This window comes from Salmo salar, chromosome ssa06 (assembly GCF_905237065.1).
Source record: "Salmo salar chromosome ssa06, Ssal_v3.1, whole genome shotgun sequence".
Taxonomy (NCBI): domain Eukaryota; kingdom Metazoa; phylum Chordata; class Actinopteri; order Salmoniformes; family Salmonidae; genus Salmo; species Salmo salar.
The window spans coordinates 41676944-41699289 of NC_059447.1; the positions used below are offsets into that span (position 1 = coordinate 41676944).

General features: G+C 43.0%; 2 protein-coding genes across 3 annotated transcripts; both read left to right on the forward strand.

Moving 5' to 3' along the window:
* Nucleotides 1–238: 238 nt before the first annotated feature.
* star3 (StAR-related lipid transfer protein 3) lies at nucleotides 239–14196 on the forward strand. 2 transcript variants are annotated; one of them, NM_001173962.1, is given in 14 exon segments: nucleotides 318–347; nucleotides 4875–5119; nucleotides 7355–7432; nucleotides 7631–7708; nucleotides 8547–8600; nucleotides 9166–9283; nucleotides 9552–9653; nucleotides 9812–9960; nucleotides 10495–10557; nucleotides 11192–11287; nucleotides 11457–11536; nucleotides 11734–11838; nucleotides 12010–12103; nucleotides 12212–13703. In NM_001173962.1, coding segments are annotated over 13 exon segments (1341 nt in total). In that variant the 5' UTR covers nucleotides 318–347; nucleotides 4875–4900; the 3' UTR covers nucleotides 12317–13703.
* A 1232-nt stretch (nucleotides 14197–15428) lies between these two features.
* Nucleotides 15429–20637, forward strand: mreg (melanoregulin). Its single transcript, XM_014204310.2, has 6 exons — nucleotides 15429–16058; nucleotides 16180–16276; nucleotides 18521–18683; nucleotides 19014–19104; nucleotides 19227–19390; nucleotides 19687–20637. Exons 2-6 carry the CDS (start codon nucleotides 16182–16184, stop codon nucleotides 19909–19911), a joined length of 738 nt encoding a protein of 245 aa, XP_014059785.1. The 5' UTR covers nucleotides 15429–16058; nucleotides 16180–16181; the 3' UTR covers nucleotides 19912–20637.
* Nucleotides 20638–22346: the final 1709 nt, after the last annotated feature.

Sequence of the window (22346 nt, forward strand, 5' to 3'; positions counted from 1 at the left end):
GTTGCTTCTCAGGTGGTATGTTAGTCAAGTGGAGTATGTCAGAAAACACCCGCATGGAAAACAAAACTGGCAAAATCAACTGACAAATTAAAAATAGGCTTCCTAGAAAGTATGCTAATTAATTTCTTTGGAATGATAAGGTGAACATACAAAGTAGACAATAGACAAATATAATGGTAGGTCCTTTAATATTGCATTTGTAGCTTAAGTAAAAAGCTAACATCGTACCCCCATAGACATTAAAACCAGATTACCACAGATCTAAACCGGAAGTGAGATAGTGACCCGATTCATGTAAAAGGTATTCCCGGAAGATACGTTTCGTCGATGATGATGTACTAAATTAGGTGAGTTAAAGGCTCAGGACTACAGTTTTCCTTATAAAATTCAAACCAATTTCGTGTGGTCATTGTTCAGATGTGACATTTGTGTCCTATTTATTTATGTTTAATTGTAATATATTCATGAGAATGGGGTGTATACTGTGGCTATGTTGTTAGCTAGCTAATGGTAATGCTAAAGCCAGCGCTAGCACTGTTGTTTTCTCCACTTGTAATGCAAGCCTAAATCAATTAAATGTTACCCCCAGTATTATATACTAATTGTACATGTATGTACGTAAACGGAATCTGTATGTATTGCTAAGCCAGTTGTAGCTTGCCAGTTTCAGTTTAGCTGTCAGCTAGTTAGCTATCTACTGTAGCTAGTTAGCTATATAAGTTACCTAGTTATTGTACAGTTTTAGTACCATTTCTAATGCAGAGATTTGTGTCGACTGGTTGGTCAAATTGGTCACTTATGTAATGTGGCTGGCGGTACATAGGCCAGATCTCAGGGTTAAGTTATTTGTCTGTAGGAGGGTAATTTAGCCTAATGTGTTCAGTCTTCAACCCCAATGCTAATTGATGCATTCTAAGCTAATCAATATTGTAAATAGGCCTTCTCAGAATCAGATAAATCAACAGCATTTATTGTTATCTCTAACCAATACATATTTGCCCATGGTAGAAGTGGTCAGAAAGTGCCTTTTTGGACCTGAATGCCAAAACATCCAAGAGATAAAGGTGCTCAAAGTTGACCCATTTTTGCATACCATCCATATCTTCCTCAGTGGAAAAGATAAACGGTTGAGATTGATATCATTTAAAAGGTTACAAACAGGGTATTGGGAAATTCAGAAGATCATCAGGCAATCATTTTGTATGATCTATTGTCTAGAATAGAACATCCTCATTGATGATCAAATCAAATGTTATTGGTCGCCTATACACATAATTGTGTATAGGGGATGAAATACCTCATCCCCATATTGTTATTTATCTTCTTGCTCTTTTGCACCCCAGTATCTCTACTTGCACATCATCATCTGCACATCTATCACTCCAGTGTTAATGCTAAATTGTAATTATTTCGCCTCTATGGCCAATTTATTGCCTTACCTCCCTAATCTTCTACATTTGCGCACACTGTACAAAGGTTTTTATATTGTGTTATTGACTGTACGTTTGTTTATGTGTAACTCTGTTGTTTTTGTCGCACTGCTTTGCTTTATCTTGGCCAGGTCGCAGTTGTAAATGAGAACTTGTTCTCAACTGGCCTACCTGGTTAAATAAAGGTAAAATAAAAAGAATTAGCAGATGTTATTGCGGGTGTAGGAACACAAGCATTTCGCTATCTCCAACAGTGCTGTAATATCTAACAATACACACAACAAGCAAATCTAAAAGTAAAAGAATGGAATTAAGAAATATAGAAAAATTAGAACAAGCCATGTCTGAGTCCGGAGTATAAATATTGTGTGTGTGTGTGTGATGTATAGGCAGTGTATGGATGGTAAATGTAGTATATGGATAGAAAATGTAGTATATCTGAAGATACATAGGATACAATAGTATATGTACAGCAATAATTGAATAAGATGGCCTTGACTAGAATACAGTATTGTGCATTCGGAAAGTATTCAGACCCCTTGACTATTTCCACATTTTGTTACGTTAGTCTTATTCTAAAATTGATTAAATACATTTTTTCCATCATCAATCTACACACAATACCCCATAATGACACAGCGAAAACAGTTTTTTTTTTACATTTTTGCAAATGTATTAAAATAGAAATACCTTATTCACATAAGTATTCAGACCCTTTGCTATGACACTCGAAATTGAGCTCATGTGCATCCTGTTTCCATTGATCATCCTTGATTGGAGTCCACCAGACACCCTTTAAAATGAGTGGATTCAGCTATTTCAGCTATACCCGTTGCTGACGGGTGTATACAGTTGAGCACAAAGCCACACAATCTCAATAGACAAACATTGACAATATAATGGCCTTATTGAAGAGCTCAGTGACTTTCAACATGACACCGTCATAGGATGCCACCTTTCCAACAAGTCAGTTTGTAAAATTTCTGCCCTGCTAGAGCGGCCCCAGTCAACTATAAGCGCTGTTATTGTGGAGTGTAAACGTCTAGGAGCAACAACGGCTCAGCCGCAAAGTGGTAGGCCACATAAGCTCACAGAACGGGACCGCCGGGTGCTGAAGCGCATAAAATCGTCTGTCCTTGGTTGCAACACACAAGCCTAAAATCACCATGCGCAATGCCAAGTTCCAGTGAAGGGAAATCTTAACGCTACAGCATACAATGATATTGTAGACGATTATGTGCTGCCAACAGTTTGGGGAAGGCCCTTCCCTGTTATGCCCCTGCACACAAAGCGAGGTCCATACGGAAATGGTTTGTCGAGATCGGTGTGGAAGAACTTGACTGGCCTGCACAGAGCCCTGACCTCAACCCCATCAAACACCTTTGGGATGAATTGGAACGCCGACTGCGAGCCAGGCCTAATAGCTTGACCTCTCTAATGCTCTTGTGGCTGATTGGAAGAAAGTCCCATCAGCAATGATTCAACATCTGGTGGAAAGCTTTCCCAGATATTCTGTTATACATTGGGGGAAAAAAGTATTTGATCCCCTGCTGAGTTTGTACGTTTTCCCACTGATAGAGGATCAGTCTATAATTTTAATGGTAGGTTTATTTGAACAGTGAGAGACAGAATAACAACAAAAATATCCAGAAAAACGCATTTCAAAAATGTTATAAATTGATTTGCATTTTAATGAGGGAAATAAGTATTTGACCCCCTCTCAATCAGAAAGATTTCTGGCTCCCAGGTGTCTTTTATACAGGTAACGAGCTGAGATTAGGAGCACACTCTTAAAGGGAGTGCTCCTAATCTCTGTTTGTTACCTGTAAAAAAGACACCTGTCCACAGAAGCAATCAATCAGATTCCAAACTCTCCACCATGGCCAAGACCAAAGAGCTCTCCAAGGATGTCAGGGACAAGATTGTAGACCTACACAAGGCTGGAATGGGCTACAAGACCATCGCCAAGCAGCTTGGTGAGAGGTGACAACATTTGGTGCAATTATTCGCAAATGGAAGGAACACAAAAGAACTGTCAATATCCCTCGGCCTGGGGCTCCATGCAAGATCTCACCTTGTGGAGTTGCAATGATCATGAGAACGGTGAGGAATCAGCCCAGAACTACACAGGAGGATCTTGTCAATGATCTCAAGGCAGCTGGGACCATAGTCACCAAGAAAACAATTGGTAACACACTACGCCGTGAAGGACTGAAACCCTGCAGCGCCCGCAAGGTCCCCCTGCTCAAGAAAGCACATATACATGCCCGTCTGAAGTTTGCCAATGAACATCTTAATGATTCAGAGGACAACTGGGTGAAAGTGTTGTGGTCAGATGAGACCAAAATGGAGCTCTTTGGCATCAACTCAACTCGCCGTATTTTGAGGAGGAGGAATGCTGCCTATGACCCCAAGAACACCATCTCCACCATCAGACATGGAGGTGGAAACATTATGCTTTGGGGGTGTTTTTCTGCTAAGGGGACAGGACAACTTCACCGCATCAAAGGGACGATGGACGGGGCCATGTAACGTCAAATCTTGGGTGAGAACATCCTTCCCTCAGCCAGGGCATTGAAAATGGGTCGTGGATGGGTATTCCAGCATGACAATGACCCAAAACACATGGCCAAGGCAACAAAGGAGTGGCTCAAGAAGAAGCACATTAAGGTCCTGGAGTGGCATAGCCAGTCTCCAGACCTTAATCCCATAGAAAATCTGTGGAGGGAGCTGAAGGTTCGAGTTGCCAAACGTCAGCCTTGAAACCTTAATGACTTGAAGATCTGCAAAGAGGAGTGGGACAAAATCCCTCCTGAGATGTGTGCAAACCTGGTGGCCAACTACAAGAAACGTCTGACCTCTGTGATTGCCAACAAGGGTTTTGCCACCAAGTACTAAGTCATGTTTTGCCGAGGGGTCAAATACTTATTTCCCTCATTAAAAGGCAAATCATTTTATAACATTTTTGACATTCGTTTTTCTGGATTTTTTTTGTTTTTATTCTATCTCTCACTGTTCAAATAAACCTACCATTAAAATTATAGATTGATCATTTCTTTGTAAGTGTCAAACGTACAAAATCAGCAGGGGATCAAATACTTTTCCCCCCCACTGTAGCAGCAAAGGGGGGACCAACTGTATGTTAATGCCCAACATTTTGGAATGAGATGTTCGACGAGCAGTTGTCCACATACTCTTGACCATGTAGTGTATGAGAATATGAAAAAAATCGGCATTTGTGTTTTTAGAATTTACGTTAAAGGTTTAAAAATAACAGTTAACTTTTTTTTTCAAGAAATAGTCAAATAGTTCAACACTGTTTGTAAATTTTTAAATTATATCAAACTCCACCGCTTCTGGCAGACCAGCCCAACATGAGTTCCCCCTTGTCCTTGCACTTTCACTGGCCACACCTCACCATTACTCCCCCTCTCTCTGTCCCAGGTGGATCGGCCCCTCTCTCAGTAGGAATGCCGGGCGGAGTGGACTATGGGGAGTTTGGGGGTAGCCTTCCTGCCATCGCCTCTCTGAATGCGTCCTACTCCACCACTGTATCCCTCCCCTCCCCCCACTACCTGGTGGTGCCCCCTGGGGAGAAGAAGGTCATCTCAGACGTCCGTCGCACCTTTTGCCTCTTTGTCACCTTTGACCTCCTCTTCATCTCCCTGCTGTGGATCATCGAGCTCAATGTGAGTTCACTCATTGTCAAATATATTTCTACTCTCATTTTATTTATTTATTTTATATAACTTTTATTTATCTAGGCAAATCAGTTAAGAACAAATTCTTGTTTACAATGACGGCCTACCCCGGCCAAACCCTAAACAGGACGACCCTTGGCTAATTGTGCGCCGCCCTATGGGACTCCCAATCATGGCCTGTTGTATTACAGCCTGGAATGGAACCAGGGTCTGTAGTGACGCCTCTAGCACTGAGATGCAGTGTCTTAGACCTCTGACACAGCCTGGAATGGAACCGGGGTCTGTAGTGACGCCTCTAGCACTGAGATGCAGTGTCTTAGACCGCTGTGATACAGCCTGGAATGGAACCAGGGTCTGTAGTGACGCCTCTAGCACTGAGATGCAGTGTCGTAGACCGCTGTGATACAGCCTGGAATGGAACCGGGGTCTGTAGTGACGCCTCTAGCACTGAGATGCAGTGTGTTAGATCGCTGTGATACAGCCTGGAATGGAACCAGGGTCTGTAGTGAGTCCTCTAGCACTGAGATGCAGTGTGTTAGACTGCTGCGCCACTCGGGGGCCCATGTATTGTTGCTTTCTCTTGTGTCTCACCTGTTGGTCTCTGCCACTTGTTTTTGACAATATTTCTCAGTGTCACTCCAGACTTATTTTCATTGTTCTACATAATGCCAATTGTGTATATTGTGTGTGTACCACAGGGTATACACTGAGTATACCACACATTAAGAACCCCTTCCTCTACAAGGTGTCGAGCAACTGTTGATTGTGAAAATCCCAGCAGTGTTGTAGTTCTTGACACAAACCGGTACGCCTGGCACCTACTACCATACCCTGTTCAAAGTAGGGCTGGGAAGTATACCGTATTTTACTATATACCGGTATTTATGCACGGACCGGTTTGGGTTTTTACTTTACCTTCTATAAAGCTATTTGAATGTTTTTATTTGTTAAATGTGATACGCCGTGTATAACGTCAATTTTTATAGTTTACTCCGCTACTTGAGTCACCCTTCTCCGCTCTCTCTCTCCTTGCCGCTTTCCACACAGACCTAGTCCCACCCCCTGTCACTCAAGGAGCGCATTTGTTGTTGCTTGACACCGAGACACTTTCGTTCAGTCTGCATGGTCAATGCTAATAACTAGTTAGCTGGCTAACTAGCTAATAAAAGTACTGAGTCAGAGCAAACGTAGCCAGCTAATACAGCCTGATACCAGTACTGGTGGAGGCTTAAATCACCATGTTGTTTGTGCAACAGTATCTTCTAAATCAAAGACGAATAAACAAAGCATGAATATGTTGGCTATATGAATAAAGATTTAATGTAGCCAAAGATTATAGGGTCCCCTAGGAAACACTGAATGTCACTTTGGTTCCTACACTGTCGCAATAATTAGTCCATGGCATTTTCATTCATTGTCATGTCAAACAACACTGTATTCAAAGTGCCCACTATTATTTACATTCTGACTACAGAATTATAATAAACATTTCCATGATTCCAAAAGTTCACCCGTGTCGCTATTGCAACATATGGTTAAAAATACGGCCTAGTATTTTGGGGATTCTCAAATGAGTGCAGGAAATAATTTTTGGTTGAAGTTGAATTGAACAATATAAAACAATTGGAATGGAGAAAGACTCATTTAGAATATATGTTGCCTCCCTAGGGTCACGTACTACCCATAATGCAAATTTAGAACTTTAGTTAATCAAACACATAAAATACCGTCAAAAATGTGAAAAATACCATATGATATTTTTGCCATATCGCCCAGCCCTAGTTCAAAGGCACTTAAATATTTTGTCTTGCCCATTCACCCTCTGAATGGCATACATACACAATCCATGTCTCAATGCTTAAAAATCCTTCTTTAACCTGTCTCCTCCCATTCATCTACACTGATCTGAAGTGACATCAATAAGGGATCATAGCATTCAGCTCGTCAGTCGGTCATGGAAAGAGCAGGTGTTCTTAATGTTTTGTACACTCCGTGTATTGCTCTTATCACTTTTCCACTTCCTTAAAAATGTGAACAAGATTGTCAGATTCCCAGCAGAGCTGTTAACAGTTTACTTTTGGTTATTTTCTCTCAGTGTGTGTAAGTTACTTTCTCTCATTATGACAGCGTTCCCTAATGATGATGGTATGTATGTTATAGGAAGAGCTTGCCTCTGGCTGCATGTTTTACATATGGTTCTACTCTTGCTTTGTCCCACTGCAGATCAAGAACTCCATTTGGCAGAGCCTTGAGCTGGAGGTTGTCAAGTACAACTTTCAGTCCTCCTTCTTTGACATCTTTGTGAGTGTAAACGATCAAGCTATAATTGTAATCGGTCAGAAAGTCGTACGCTTGACTGAACGTACTGTCAAGGTTACTCACATGCCGACGCTTGCCTTTATTGAACGCTAAGTCAACATGGCCAGCTCTCATGATCACATACGGTATTTAACTTTGAAGTTTTACTCTTATCATGTTTGTATTTTTTCTCCACCGCAGCTCCTTGCCTTGTTTCGTTTCCTGTGTCTCCAGTTGGGCTATGCTGCTCTGCGTCTGAGGCACTGGTGGGTCATTGCGGTAAGAATGCTCCTTGAGACAGACCCGACAGACTGGTACCTACAGTGAGGGGAAAAAGTATTTGATCCCCTGCTGATTTTGTACGTTTGCCCACTGACAAGAAATGATCAGTCTATAATTTTAATGGTAGGTTTATTTGAACAGTGAGAGACAGAATAACAACAAAAAAATCCAGAAAAACGCATGTCAAAAATGTTAGAAATTGATTTGCATTTTAATGAGGGAAATAAGTATTTGACCCCCTCTCAATCAGAAAGATTTCTGGCTCCCAGGTGTCTTTTTATACAGGTAACGAGCTGAGATTAGGAGCACACTCTTAAAGGGAGTCTCCAGACCTTAATCCCATAGAAAATCTGTGGAGGGAGCTGAAGGTTCGAGTTGCCAAACGTCAGCCTTGAAACCTTAATGACTTGGAGAAGATCTGCAAAGAGGAGTGGGACAAAATCCCTCCTGAGATGTGTGCAAACCTGGTGGCCAACTACAAGAAACGTCTGACCTCTGTGATTGCCAACAAGGGTTTTTCCACCAAGTACTAAGTCATGTTTTGCAGAGGGGTCAAATACTTATTTCCCTCATTAAAATGCAAATCATTTTATAACATTTTTGACATGCGTTTTTCTGTTTTTTTGTTGTTGTTATTCTGTCTCTCACTGTTCAAATAAACCTACCATTAAAATTACAGACTGATCATTTCTTTGTCAGTGGGCAAACGTACAAAATCAGCAGGGGATCAAATACTTTTTTCCCTCACTGTAGATGCACTGATGGTCATATGTGGTGTGCTGACTGCTCTCACCCAATACCAGCTGTTGTTTTTAACAGTGTTTCATTCCCATAGATCACCACTCTAGTGACCAGCTCCTTCCTTGTAGCCAAAGTCATTCTCTCCAATGTGAGTGCCTCCCTCTCTCCTCTTACCAGAAACAGTTTTGACTGAGCTCCACACTTGTCTGTGTTCTGAGCCACTTCACATTTTCACTTCTCTATTCAATAAGAGCATGAGTATATTGTCATTTTGTCTGCAGTTGACCTTTACTGTGTACGCAGCATGGTGGGGATTATACATTCAAATCTATTATGATCTGAGTTAAGCCTTTCTTCTGCCCTCTGTGTCTACACGCCGTGTCGACAGCCTGAAGCCACACACCCATACAATATCTTCCCTATTTATTCATAACGAAGGGGAAGGAGACAAAGTGTTGCTTTTGTCAAGATACCTGCTCAGCGTCACTTCTCGGAAATGGCAGAAGTAGTACTGTTTATTCAAATGCAATATGGCTGTCTACACATGTGTATGTATGGCAGAGTCCCAAATGCCACCCTTTCCTCTATAGTGCATTACTTATGACCAGACCCTTATGGACCCTGGTCAAAAGTAGTGCACTGAATAGGGTGCCATTTGGGATGTAGCCTATATATACCACTTGTCTCAGACGGACATGTCATTCCTCACACAGCTGCTATCCCAGAATGCCTTTGGCTACGTGTTGCCCATCACATCCTTTGTGGTGGCGTGGCTGGAGACGTGGTTCCTGGATTTCAAGGTGCTCTCCATAGAGGCTGGTGATGAGAGAGGTGAGTCACGGAGAGATGGATCCATTTGAATGGTCCAGGAGTTTCCATTGACCATGTTTGTTCTGTCATTTTGACAGATAGCACATGAATATGCAAAATAAGGTCTGGGCCCTCAGGAAATCCCCTCAGAAGGAGGAAGTGGGTTGTGTTGGACAGACAAGTAGGATGGAATGATGAGATGGATACATTTGCAATAATGGAATGGACAAAGAGGAGAGGAAGATATGTGGTCTTTTACTTCTCCCTTTACGGACTCTGTCTCACTCAGCCTACCTAGCAGCAGTGAACGCAGCGTCGGAGCGAGCTCCCATGATCTACCCTCGCGCTGTGTCTGAAGGACAGTTCTACTCTCCACCTGAATCCCTCGCAGGTACCACACTACATCTCCCTTTCTCTCTCCCTTGTAATTCTCAATGTCTTTCTCAATCTTCCTTGTCTGCCATATCTCTCTTTCTCTTTGTTTCACCTTTACGCTGTCTCTTACCTAACTGTAATCTCCATGCTACCTGTGTGTGTTATGATGGCCAGGGTCTGAGGAGGACCTGGATGAGGAGGGGCTGGGTCGCAGGGCAGTCTCCCCCCAGGAGAAGGCGCTGGTGAGGCAGGGTAAAGAGGCCATGGCCGTGGTGGAACAGATCCTGGCCCAGGAGGAGAACTGGAAGTTTGAGAAGAACAATGTGAGTGGCTAGTTCAGGGGCGTCAAACTCATTCCATGATTTTTTTTTAATTTATTTGAACCTTTTATTTAACTAGGCAAGTCAGTTAAGAACAAATTCTTATTTATCTTATTTACAATGACGGCCAACTGGGGAACACTGCCTTGTTCAGAGGCAGAATGACACATTTTTACCTTGTCAGCTCGGTTACTGGCCCAACGCTCTAACCACTAGGCTACCTACCGCCCTGAAGGGCCGAGTGTCTGCAGGTTTCTGTTACTTCCTTTCAATTTGTATCCAGTTAAGACCTAGACAACCGGATGTGGGGAGTTCCTAACTGATCAGTGACCATCATTGGTCAATCAAGTACAAGGGAGGAGCAAAAAATCCGCAGACCCTTGGCCCTCCATGGAATGAGTGACACCTGTGTGCCAGTTGCTTTTAGTTAGCTACCTGTTGTTGTACGCTGTTAGTTTGTGGGTTGGACACAAGATGGTTTAATAGTGACAGATTTACTGGATGTTGCTAATATGTCGTTGTTTCTCCTTTTGTCAGGACGCGGGGGATTCTGTGTACACACTGGAGATCCCCTTCCATGGAAAGACCTTCATTCTCAAGGTACACAGTCATCACTGTTTATTTTTGTGTATGGCCTTTGCTTTCATAACGTGTGGCTTGTCTGGTGTAAGTATTTAGTACATTGGGCTATATGCCTTCGGAAAGTATTCAGACCCCTTGACTTTTTCCACATTTTGTTACGTTACAGCCTTATTCTAAAATGGATTAAATACATATTTTTCCTCAGCAATCTACACACAATACAACACAATGACAAAGCGAAAACCGGTTGTTAGACATTTTTGCAAATATATAAGAAATAAAAAACTGAAATATGAGACTTGAAGTTGAGCTCAGGTGCATCCTGTTTCCATTGATCATCCTTCAGATGATTCTACAACTTGATTGGAGTCCACCTGTGGTAAATTCAATTGACTGGACATGATTTGGAAAGGAACACATCTGTCTATATAACATCCCACAGTTGACAGTGCATGTCAGAGTATTGTGTCTACATTGATGAGGGGAAAAAATACTATTTAATCAATTTTAGAATAAGGCTGTAACAATGTGGAAAAAGTCAAGGGGTTTGAGTACTTTCTGAAGGCGCTGTATATTGTATATTCAATGTCTTCCTAGACTGTTTGATCGCTATAAATACAAAACCTATGAGTTTGTGTGCTGTATGTCCCAGGCCTTCATGCAGTGTCCTGCAGAGCTGGTGTACCAGGAGGTGATCTTACAGCCAGAGAAGATGGTCCAGTGGAACAAAACTGTTTCTGGCTGCCAGGTAACCTGCACTATCCTCTCTCCTCTTTTTCTCATGACCAGTCATCAGACAGACAGGCTTAACCTAGTACAGTGAACCTACTGTGAAAACTGTTTTGTTATGCTTCAGATAAGTTGTTGTGGCCCATACGATGCCAAAGGCTGACATTGCTCTCCATTTGTTCCTTTAGATCCTCCAGAGGGTGGATGACAACACCCTGGTGTCGTACGATATCTCTTCCGGGGCAGCAGGGGGGGTAGTGTCTGCCAGGTAACGCAACACAACATGGACTACCTCGAATATGGAGTCATCCTGTTCCCTATGTAGTGCACTAATTTGGACCAGGGCCCGCATAGGACTCTGGTCAAAGTAGTACATTATATAGGGTGCCATTTTATATAGGGTGCCAACCCTCGTTTTGTCCATGTTTTGAATGTAAAAGTAATTCATGTCCTTGTATCCCTCAGGGACTTTGTGAATGTGAGGCGGGTGGAACGCAAACGAGACTGCTACATCTCTGCTGGCATGGCAACCGACCACGACGCCAAGCCTCCGCACAGTCGCTATGTCAGGTCTGGCCTTGCCTCTAGACAGCCTCATTTCACTGGGAACAATACTGAAAGCAGATCACGTCAACCAGACCATTCATGCTAGTTAATTAGCCGACATGTGATACTACCATCCCTCTCTAACTCTCTCTTCTCCTCTCCTCCCTACCATCCGTCCCTCTCTTTCTTCCCTAGAGGTGAGAATGGTCCAGGCGGGTTTGTGGTCCTGAAGTCCAGCAGTAACCCCTCGGTTTGTACCTTTATCTGGGTGCTCAACACAGACCTCAAGGTAAGAACAGACTGTTGAGGATGGTTTGTGTGTGCTTGTTGCTTTGATGTATTGTCAGTGGGCTGGAGAAGCAGTATACATTTCATGTCTGATCTTGTTTTGTCTCAGGGTCGACTGCCCCGCTACCTTATCCACCAGAGTCTGGCTGCCACCATGTTTGAGTTTATGGCCCATCTACGCCAGCGCATCCGTGACCTGCGGTCCACTCGCTAGATGTCCTCTCACTTACTTCCTGTAGGGAAGCTAGATGCTTGCAACCCACAGCGCCACCGCAGGTTTGGTGGTGTCATTGCAGATTTTTGGGAACACCTACAGTTGGAAGTGCACCTGAGACTTATGGTGGATATCAAACTTACTTAGACTAGAGGAAAGTCAACAGCATAGAGGATGGGAGACTGGTGTGTCTGTACTTTCACCTGTCTTTTAGACGTCAGGAGGTCTGGGGCTGTCAGAGGAGATGTTCCTCCTCTCCCATGGACTCCATGATGTTTTTAACATAGTTACACACGTTTTTCTGTAACTTTTCTGCTGTTTCTCTCACTGATGCCAGTGTTGGCTGCATCTCCCTCCAGCCAAGAAGTCTAACAGTATTGAAAGTGTAATGGAGGTCAGACTAGGACTATGCTTGATGAGACTTGATGAAGACCGCTAACGCTAACTCTGAGCCTTATTCTATCGCACATTTATGTTCGCCATTGACTGGCTGTTATGCTTTTTTGTTGTTTTTCCACTGTCTTCACTGTCATTCTCTGGTAACCGGGGAAACCGCTACACATGACCACATCGTAAACAAAAATTTAACTGTTGGAACACAATGAACCCACGGCGTGTCCCTTTTGTCCTCGTTGACCCTCACTGCACTGTGATCCATTGAAGCTGACTGTAGGAGTGCTGTAGTCCTCCAGCCACTAGGGGGCGACACCACCACGGATCTACTAACAACGGGAGACAACCTACTTAATGGAGCTCAAGATGGGTGGTTGTGATGACTTATCAGTCGCTCATGGGTTCATAAAGAGTTTCAGATACTCTACTCTTCTGGGCCAAGCCTTTAGTGGCCTTTTTAGCTAGAGGGAATCCAACTGCCCTAAATTATGGTTGATCTCAATTGTAACTGTTTTGGTAAGTGTATTGCAGCCTTCTGAGATAAGCCTTTACAGCAGACAAACTGTAGATGGAGAAGTGGCAGTAAATTAATGATGTGATTCTTTATGTTAAACATTTATCATTGTGGTGGATGCAGTATTGAAATTGGCTATAATCGGAATTCTGATTCTCTGTATGTAATAAAAATGACAGTTCCCCAATGGCAAAGTATGCTGCTTTGCATATCACAATCACAACCAATCAGCCTGCTGTGTGCATGTCGATGCAGCGCTGAATGTCTGGTATGTCAAGTCATTGAACATTATGCTTGTGAGAACTCATGTTCCCCTCTAATGCCTTGCAGTCCTGTGAAAATACAAGTCGGACTTGTTCTGTTTTGGGCTCCACTCTATTTTAGGGCCCTAGTTAACAGGCTTAGCTACATCATTATTGTATCAGAACAGAAACAAGACAAGTTGAACAAAGAAACAAAATGTAAAAAAAAAAAAAAAAATGTATGAAAGTGAAAATAAGGTCTTTGATAAAGTGAAAATAAGGTCTTTGATTTCCATGAAGGAGGAAAAAGTCTGAAGATAATTTGAACAGTTTGCCATCTGTGTGAGTGGGAGTTTCACACTTAAACCAGTTCTGTAAATCTCTTAACTAATAATTGGGCAGAGAAAGCTGTTGGTTGGTTTGGTGCCTTTGTCACAGTGACAGAAATGGGCATATAGTGTCACTGTGACCACACTTTAACTGTTAGGACTTATCTATTACTAGAATATCACTTGTTTGCTAAAGGTATGTGTTGCAAAGTTGTTTCATTTTCAGTTGTGTATGTTTTAATTTCTATGATTGTTCTGTTTTGAAATCATACAAACTGCTGATCATTTACAAAAATGTGTCAATTTATGATCGTCTTCAAATATTTTACCAGGATACTGAACAACTATTTTTTTTAACAGAAGATTAGCCCGCCTTGAATCTCTAATAAAATGTTGAAAAGAGTTATTGATGAAACATCCTGACTCCCATTTCTCAGCCTTTCCAGTAAACTTGCCCCTCAACCCTGTAACAAACTGTCCAAGATGCCTGGTTGAGTAGGTTATCCTGTAGGCCCATACACTGAAAAGCCTGATTTACAAAATGTACACTTGTGATATTAGGAGTGACTCCTCTGATAAGGAAGATTTCACAGGGAACGTGACACAAACCACTGAGTGTTTGTTAACTGAGTAGATACAGGCAACACACAGGGTTTTGTCCATTAGGTGCCGAACTGAACAAAACGGACTGGAACATGGACTTGTCCACAGCAACCTTTGGGTTGCTAGACGTTCACGTTAAACAGCCGGGACAACCACACTACTTTCGCTTTTTTGCCTTATTAAGTAACGTTGGGTGTTATGTAACCATACCAAACGTAACGTAACACGCCATACTAATATGAGTGTCCCGGATTTACGTTTACTATGTTACGCTAGTCTATGAGACCAGGCTGTCCAATAAGAAACACTTATTGCTTTAAAAAGTTTCCTATTGCATTCCCTAATGAACATGGTCACGCTCCATTTCTCAGTCGCCCTCTTTCTCACCCTGTCTACCATTTGCATGGCTCTCTGTGCACTCGTGCTTGAGGCTGAGGTGTTTATATCATGATTATAACACCGACTAAAGTTGGCATCTCATGGGAGCTCTCCATTAACATTTACACTTCAATCTACTATGTTGTCCTTTTTTTGCCTTTTGGATGAGTGGTATATAAGATACAGCATTTGTGTAGAGATAATTTTGTGAACCAAAGCGTACCTTTAGTCTAGAATTTCAAAAAAGAGGTCCATTCTGCGTGGATAGAATCTAGAGTCTTTTCATAATAGCACTGACTATCTTGTTCACTGATGAAATGGTTCTCTGATATATTTGCTATTTTACCATTTCCACTGCGTGTAGAATACGTCCAGGTTATTGGCCTAGGGGCGGTGACATCTAGCAACAAAAAATTTTACTTTGAAGAAGTAAATTCCCTAAACAACATTTTGTTTTGTTTAAATGCAATATGTCGCCTTCTTTCATCTGTAGAGTGTGTGGTTTTAAGTGGATGGATAAAGGAGATGAGAATGTGGGTAACAAGGTGGGGGTACAGTAGCTAGGGCCTTGCTATTGCTGCTGGGGGGCAGAGGATCGTTCAGCTCACATGACTGTGCTGTGACTGAGTTAGGTCTTGTGTGTGCATGTGGATCTGTGGTGATGAGTGAGAGGGGAGAGACTACTCAGTGCTCTCTTTGTGGTGAGACATTTCCTGGGTCATCCTCACTTCCAGCTTCTCTGATCCAGGAGGAAAGTCTCTGGGCCAGGATTTGGAGACCTTAGCTGGCTACCTCTTGTGGACCTCAGACATCGGGACCTGGAATGAGAAGAGGATTCCACACCAGTATATACAGCGTGGATATCAGATGGAGATTGGAACCCATAGATCTGTGACTTTTGAATCTGGAAACTAGTTGTTGGAAATTACCTGTTCACTCGACTCTCTTTAGAATGGTTTCTGTCTGAACAGGATATTTTTCTTGAAACCATTTTTTTCAGCGTGGAGGCAGGGTATCAACAGAGTGAGAATTGTGGGTGTTCAACAGCTCTGTGAGTGCTTGACAAACTTTTTCTCTTTACTCCTGTGGATATTGTTTTGGAATCAAACTCGGAGGGTGGTTCCAGGTCCGAGCCCCCATCCTACACCACTGGGTCACCTATCCTCAGCAGGGGACTGGTAGACAGAAAGAGGTGGAGATAGTGTGTTGGACCAACTTCACCGGTTGGAGAGGACATTTTTTCCTTCTTCCCTGTCCTGTACCTGGATAGGACTTGAGAAACGGTACCGTATACCCTCTCTTGTCTGAAGAGTTTAACCATATCTGGACACTAGACCTTATCTGGACCTCTAACTGCTCTCACGCTATCTTCTACCGCTCTACTTCCCTCTCTCTCTCTAGCAGAGATGGGGGCTGCCTTCAAGAGGTTCTGTGCTCGGTTCTGTTGCTGCTGCTGCTTTAGCGATGATGAAAGTGAGGAGGAGAAGGAGCCTTTAATCAGGTATACAATCCATGACACTGCGATACACTGACATATAGACTTATCACCATGACAACCCATGACACCCCGACATACTGACATACACACTTATCACCATGACACCCCGACACACTTACACCACAGGAGGCTGCGGAGGGGAGGATGGCTCATAATAATGGCTGGAATGGAGCGAATGGAATGGCATCAAACCATGTGTTTGATGTATTTGATACCATTCCACCTATTCAGCTCCAGCCATTACCATGAGCCCGTCCTCCCCAATTAAGATGCCACCAACCTCCTGTGACTTACACACACTTATCACGACACACAACATGATGCTTAATGTCACAATTCCTCATGTGATTTCTCACCCTCATGTCTCTCCACACCAATCCATAGATTTGAGAGTTACAGCTGAAGTCGGAAGTTTACATACACCTTAGCCAAATACATTTATACTCAGCTTTTCAAAATTCCTGACATTTAATCCTATTAAAAATTCCCTGTCTTAGGTCAGTTAGGATCACTACTTTATTTTAAGGATGTGAAATGTCAGAATATTAGTAGAGAGAATAATTTATTTCAGTTTTTATTTATTTCATCACATTCCCAGTGGGTCAGACGTTTACATACACTCAATTAGTATTTGGTAGCATTGCCTTTAAATTGTTTAACTTGGGTCAAACGTTTCGGGTAGCCTTCCACAAGCTTCCCACAATAATTTGGGTGAATTTTGGCCCATTCCTCCTGACAGAGCTGGTGTTACTGAGTCAGGTTTGTAGGCCTCCTTGCTCGCACACACTTTTTCAGTTCTGCCCACAAATTTTCTATAGGATTGAGGTCGGGGCTTTGTGATGGCCACTCCAATACCTTGACTTTGTTGTCATTAAGCCATTTTGCCACAACTTTGGAAGTATGCTTGGGGTCATTGTCCATTTGGAAGACCCATTTGCGACCAAGCTTTAACTTCCTGACTGATGTCTTGAGATGTTGCTTCAATATATCCACCAAATTTTCCGTCCTCATGATGCCATCTATTTTGTGAAGTGCACCAGACCCTCCTGCAACAAAGCACCCCCACAACATGATGCTGCCACCCCCATGCTTCACGGTTGGGATGGTGTTCTTTGGCTTGCAAGCCTCCCCCTTTTCCCTCCAAACATAACGATGGTCATTATGGCCAAACAGTTCTATTTTTGTTTCATCAGACCAAAGGACATTTCTCCAAAAAGTACGATCTTTGTCCCCATGTGCAGTTGCAAACCGTAGTCTGGATTTTTTTATGGCGGTTTTGGAGCAGTGGCTTCTTCCTTGCTGAACAGCCTTTCAGGAAATGTCGATGTAGAACTCGTTTTACTGCGGATATAGATACTTTTGTTTGTACCCGTTTCCTCCAGCATCTTCAGAAGGTCCTTTGCTGTTGTTCTGGGTTTGATTTGCACTTTTCGCACCAAAGTACATTCATCTCTAGGAGACAGAATGCGTCTTCTCCTTCCTGAGCGGTATGACAGCTGCGTGGTCTCATGGTGTTTATACTTGCGTACTATTGTTTGTACAGATGAACGTGGTACCTTCAGACGTTTGGAAATTGCTCCCAAGGATGAACCAGACTTGTGAAGGTCTACACCATGACAATTGGAGGTCTACACCTCAATTTTTCTGAGATGTTGGCTGATTTCTTTTGATTTTCCCATGATGTCAAGCAAAGAGGCACTGAGTTTGAAGGTAGGCCTTGAAATACATCCACAGGTACACCTCCAATTGGCTCAAATGATGTCAATTAGCCTATCAGAAGCTTCTAAATCCATGACATCATTTTCTGGAATTTTCCAAGCTGTTTAAAGGCACAGTCAACTTAGTGTATGTAAACTTTTGACTTATAAGTGAAATAATCTGTCTGTAAACAATTGTTGGAAAAATTACTTGTCATGCACAGAGTAGATGTCCTAACCGACTTGCCAAAACTATAGTTTGTTAACAAGACATTTGTGGAGTGGTTGAAAAACGAGTTTTAATGACTCCAACCTAAGTGTATGTAAACTTCCGACTTCAACTGTATGTCACGCTCTCCATCCGTAGCCATCAGATTTAGTCACACTAGTGTAATACACAGGTGTGGAACCAACAAACAAAGATCCTCTTTATATCTATTGAATTGATAACAGCTTCACAGTCATCCCGATGTTCCCCTGATAGACCACGCGCGCCTGTGTTCGTTTGTGTGTGTGAGTGTCTATTTGTTATTTTGTCTATTTGTTTCAGTCCTGACACTTTGGAGTACTTTGACCGTGAGGCGAAGAAGCGAAGGGAACAGGAACAGAACCTATGGAGTGAGCCAGGCGACCCGAGCCACTCAGAGAGAGACGATGACCGGATCCTGTACAACCTCATCCAGAACAGGAACCAGACACGCAGGGGCTCGCTGGTACCAGAGGGGGGACCCAGGGAGGGGGACAGGGGACACTTACTGTATGACAACAGAGAGTTTGGGTTCCAAAGAGGGACCCACTGGGCACACACTGGTTGAATCAAAGTTGTTTCCACGTCATTTCAATTAATATTATGCGCTCTGGTATAATTATCCAACTGGGTACCATGCCTGTCCAACAACAACGTTGTTGTCTCCTGTTTGTTGGGTGAATGTGCTGCTATCTCACAGTAGACTTACTCTAGTTGATTGACCTGTGTTTGTGGTGATAGTTGTGTACTAGGTTAATATTGTTTGTATGTAACCTTGCACCCTTTCCCTCTGTAGGCGCACCGGCGTCTGAGTGTGGACATTGAGGGTATGAGAGATCTACGTCGGGAGGTCAGGGACAAGTGGAAGATGATCCTGGAGAATTTAGGTGAGAGAGATCAAATGGAAGGGTAAAATGAGGGTGATAGAGAACAAATGGAAGGGCAAAAGGAGAGAAAGAAAAAAATAATAAAATCTAATCTCAGCAACCGTGAACTCTCATTGGCTCAGGGTTCATGGCGGAGGCGGAGTCTCTGCTGACGGTGTCTGCTAGTGCGTCGTATGACCGTATGAAGAACGCCTCGGCGTCACGTACACTACTGCACACGCTCCACTCTGAGACATCTATCTTCAACACCCGGGAGGCCCCACCTGAGAGATACCTCTTCATCCTGGTGAGAACAGAAACTAACAGAGAAGGGACATTTTGAATTATGGTTATAATGTCTTTCACTTACTTCTCCAAATCACTTCCTGTTTGATGATGATGATGACTCTTATACCTCCCCTCTTCCTCTGTTTACTCTTCCTTCCTTCCCTCTTTGGGTCTTTTCTCTTCTTCCTTCACTCTTTGTTTTTCACCCTCTCCATCTACCTCTCGCTTTCCATCTTCCTCTCGCTTTCCCTCCTCTCTCCATCTTCCTCTCTCTTCCCTTCCTCTCTCTTCCCCCCCTCTCTCCTTTTCATATAGGATCGTCTCATATACCTGGATGCTGCTGAGGACTTCTTGGCGAAGGCTAGACGCTTCTACCCCAAGCGTGATGCTGATGATGAAGATGAGGACAACCCATTAGCAGTCAACCTACCGTTGCTACTGGCCAGAGTGAACCGCACCATGAACAGAGAAGGGAGCGATGATGAGGACGAGAGGCTGGATGAGGAAGATGGGAGCGGAAGAGAGGAGGACAACTTCTAGACGGAACAGGAGTTGCAATGACATCAGACAGTAGACAGGGGGCAATAGTTAGTTGTTTATGTTGCAGAGTTGGGAGTATACAGTACTAGGATGTCTGATTCTGAATATACTCTGTTGAAAATACTCTCTCAATTTGCTCTAACACTAGGGGCTCTATTCAATCTGTGTTGCTGAAGTGTTACAGATTGTGCGATAGAAATGTTAAGGTCATTTCTGACTGAACCGACATATGCAGTGTTTACCGTGTATGCAGTCCCTGCTAACACGGGAACATTGCCTTTACATTTCAATTCCGCTGTAACGCTGCACTTCTGCGGTACAAATTGAATAGAGCCCTAGGTTTGAACAAAAATATACAGCTTTCTTTTCACCTCATCAGAACCATGATCCAATATGATTCTGTTTTTCTTATTTTTCTGTTTAGGCAGACTTAGCTGGGTCTCAGGTATATTAGGGAGAGTTTTAGAGGTTATCACCCTGCCATTTTTTATCCATCAGAGAGTGTTAAGTTACCCAACTCCCTGGGTCTGTTCATTATTGGTCTCTGCCAGGGAACACAGTGGACACAGTTAACACAGCACTGAAACCCGTAGGGCACAGCTGTCCTGTTCCACATCAGCACTTTGTCTCATGATTATCAGCACTTGTTTTATCTAGTCACAAGACAGTCTTTTAAAACCAGTAGTTAAGATTACCTTGGAATAAATGTGTGTTAAACGAATTAAATTATTTGAGTTGTCCATTTATTTAACGGACCATGCTTATCAAGAGGTACTAGTGCATTTTTGTTCATGAAGTTTACAGAGATGAGTTTAGTAACAAAATGACACAACTTTGAATGAGTGTGTGTGTCTATGTGAACAGTGTAGGTTGCAGTATGTGGGTATCTAATGGTCACTTTAAGTACATGTCAAGATTGTTTTATTTTTTATTTCACCTTTATTTAACCAGGTAGGCTAGTTGAGAACAAGTTCTCATTTGCAACTGCGACCTGGCCAAGATAAAGCGTAGCAATTCGACACATACAACACAGAGTTACACATGGAATAAACAAAACATACAGTCAATAATACAGTAGAACAAAAGAAAACAAAAAATCTATATACAGTGAGAGCAAATGAGGTAAGTTAAGACAATAAATAGGCCATGGTGGCGAAGTAATTACAATATAGCAATTAAACACAGGAATGGTAGATGTGCAGAAGATGAATGTGCAAGTAGAGATACTGGGGTGCAAAGGAGCAAGATAAATAAATACAGTATGGGGATGAGGTAGGTAGATAGATAGGCTGTTTACAGATGGGCTATGTACAGATGCAGTGATCTGTGAGTTGTGAGGGAGATATGAGTCTCCAGCTTCAGAGATTTTTGCAGTTCGTTCCAGTCATTGGCAGCAGAGAACTGGAAGGAAAGGCGGCCAAAGGAGGAATTGGCTTTGGGGGTGACCAGTGAGATATAACTGCTGGAGCGCTTGCTACGGGTGGGTGCTGCTATGGTGACCAGGGAGCTGAGATAAGGCAGGGCTTTACCTAGCAGAGACTTGTAGATAACCTGTAGCCAGTGGGTTTGGCGACGAGTATGAAGCGAGGGCCAGCCAACGAGAGAGTACAGGTCGCAATGGTGGGTAGTGTATGGGGCTTTGGTGACAAAACGGATGGCACTGTGATAGACTGCATCCAGTTTGTTGAGTAAAGTGTTGGAGGCTATTTTATAGATGACATCACCAAAGTCAAGGATTGGTAGGATGGTCAGTTTTACGAGTGTGTGTTTGGCAGCATGAGTGAAGGATGCTTTGTTGCGATATAGGAAGCCAATTCTAGATTTAATCTTGGATTGGAGATGCTTAATGTGAGTCTGGAAGGAGAGTTTACAGTCTAACCAGACACCCAAGTATTTGTAGTTGTCCACGTATTCTAAGTCAGAGCCGTCCAGAGTAGTGATGCTGGACGGGCGAGCAGGTGCGGGCAGTGATTGATTGAATAGCATGCATTTAGTTTTACCTGCGTTTAAGAGCAGTTGGAGGCCACGGAAGGAGAGTTGTATGGCATTGAAGCTCGTCTGGAGGTTAGTTAACACAGTGTCCAATGAGGGGCCAGAAGTATACAGAATGGTGTCGTCTGCAGCAAGAGCAACATCATTGATGTATACAGAGAAGAGAGTCGGCCCGAGAATTGAACCCTGTGGCACACCCATAGAGACTACCAGATGTCCGGACAACAGGCCCTCCAATTTGACACACTGAACTCTATCAGAGAAGTAGTTGGTAAACCAGGTGAGGCAATCATTTGAGAAACCAAGGCTGTCGAATCTGCCAATAAGAATGTGGTGATTGACAGAGTCAAAAGCCTTAGCCAGGTCGATGAATATGGCTGCACAGTAATGTCTCTTATCGATGGCGGTTATGATGTCGTTTAGGACCTTGAGCGTGGCTGAGG

Bases quoted from the DNA above. Each gene is read 5' to 3' on its own strand.
- mreg (XM_014204310.2), top strand. From the start codon at position 16,182: ATGGGGGCTGCCTTCAAGAGGTTCTGTGCTCGGTTCTGTTGCTGCTGC. The intron at 16,277-18,520 runs GTATACAATCCA...TATTTGTTTCAG, and splicing joins GAGAAGGAGCCTTTAATCAG to TCCTGACACTTTGGAGTACT. The intron at 19,105-19,226 runs GTGAGAGAGATC...TCATTGGCTCAG, and splicing joins GATGATCCTGGAGAATTTAG to GGTTCATGGCGGAGGCGGAG.
- star3 (XM_045719500.1), top strand. From the start codon at position 4,901: ATGCCGGGCGGAGTGGACTATGGGGAGTTTGGGGGTAGCCTTCCTGCC. The intron at 10,558-11,191 runs GTACACAGTCAT...TGTATGTCCCAG, and splicing joins GAAAGACCTTCATTCTCAAG to GCCTTCATGCAGTGTCCTGC. The intron at 11,839-12,009 runs GTCTGGCCTTGC...TTTCTTCCCTAG, and splicing joins CCGCACAGTCGCTATGTCAG to AGGTGAGAATGGTCCAGGCG.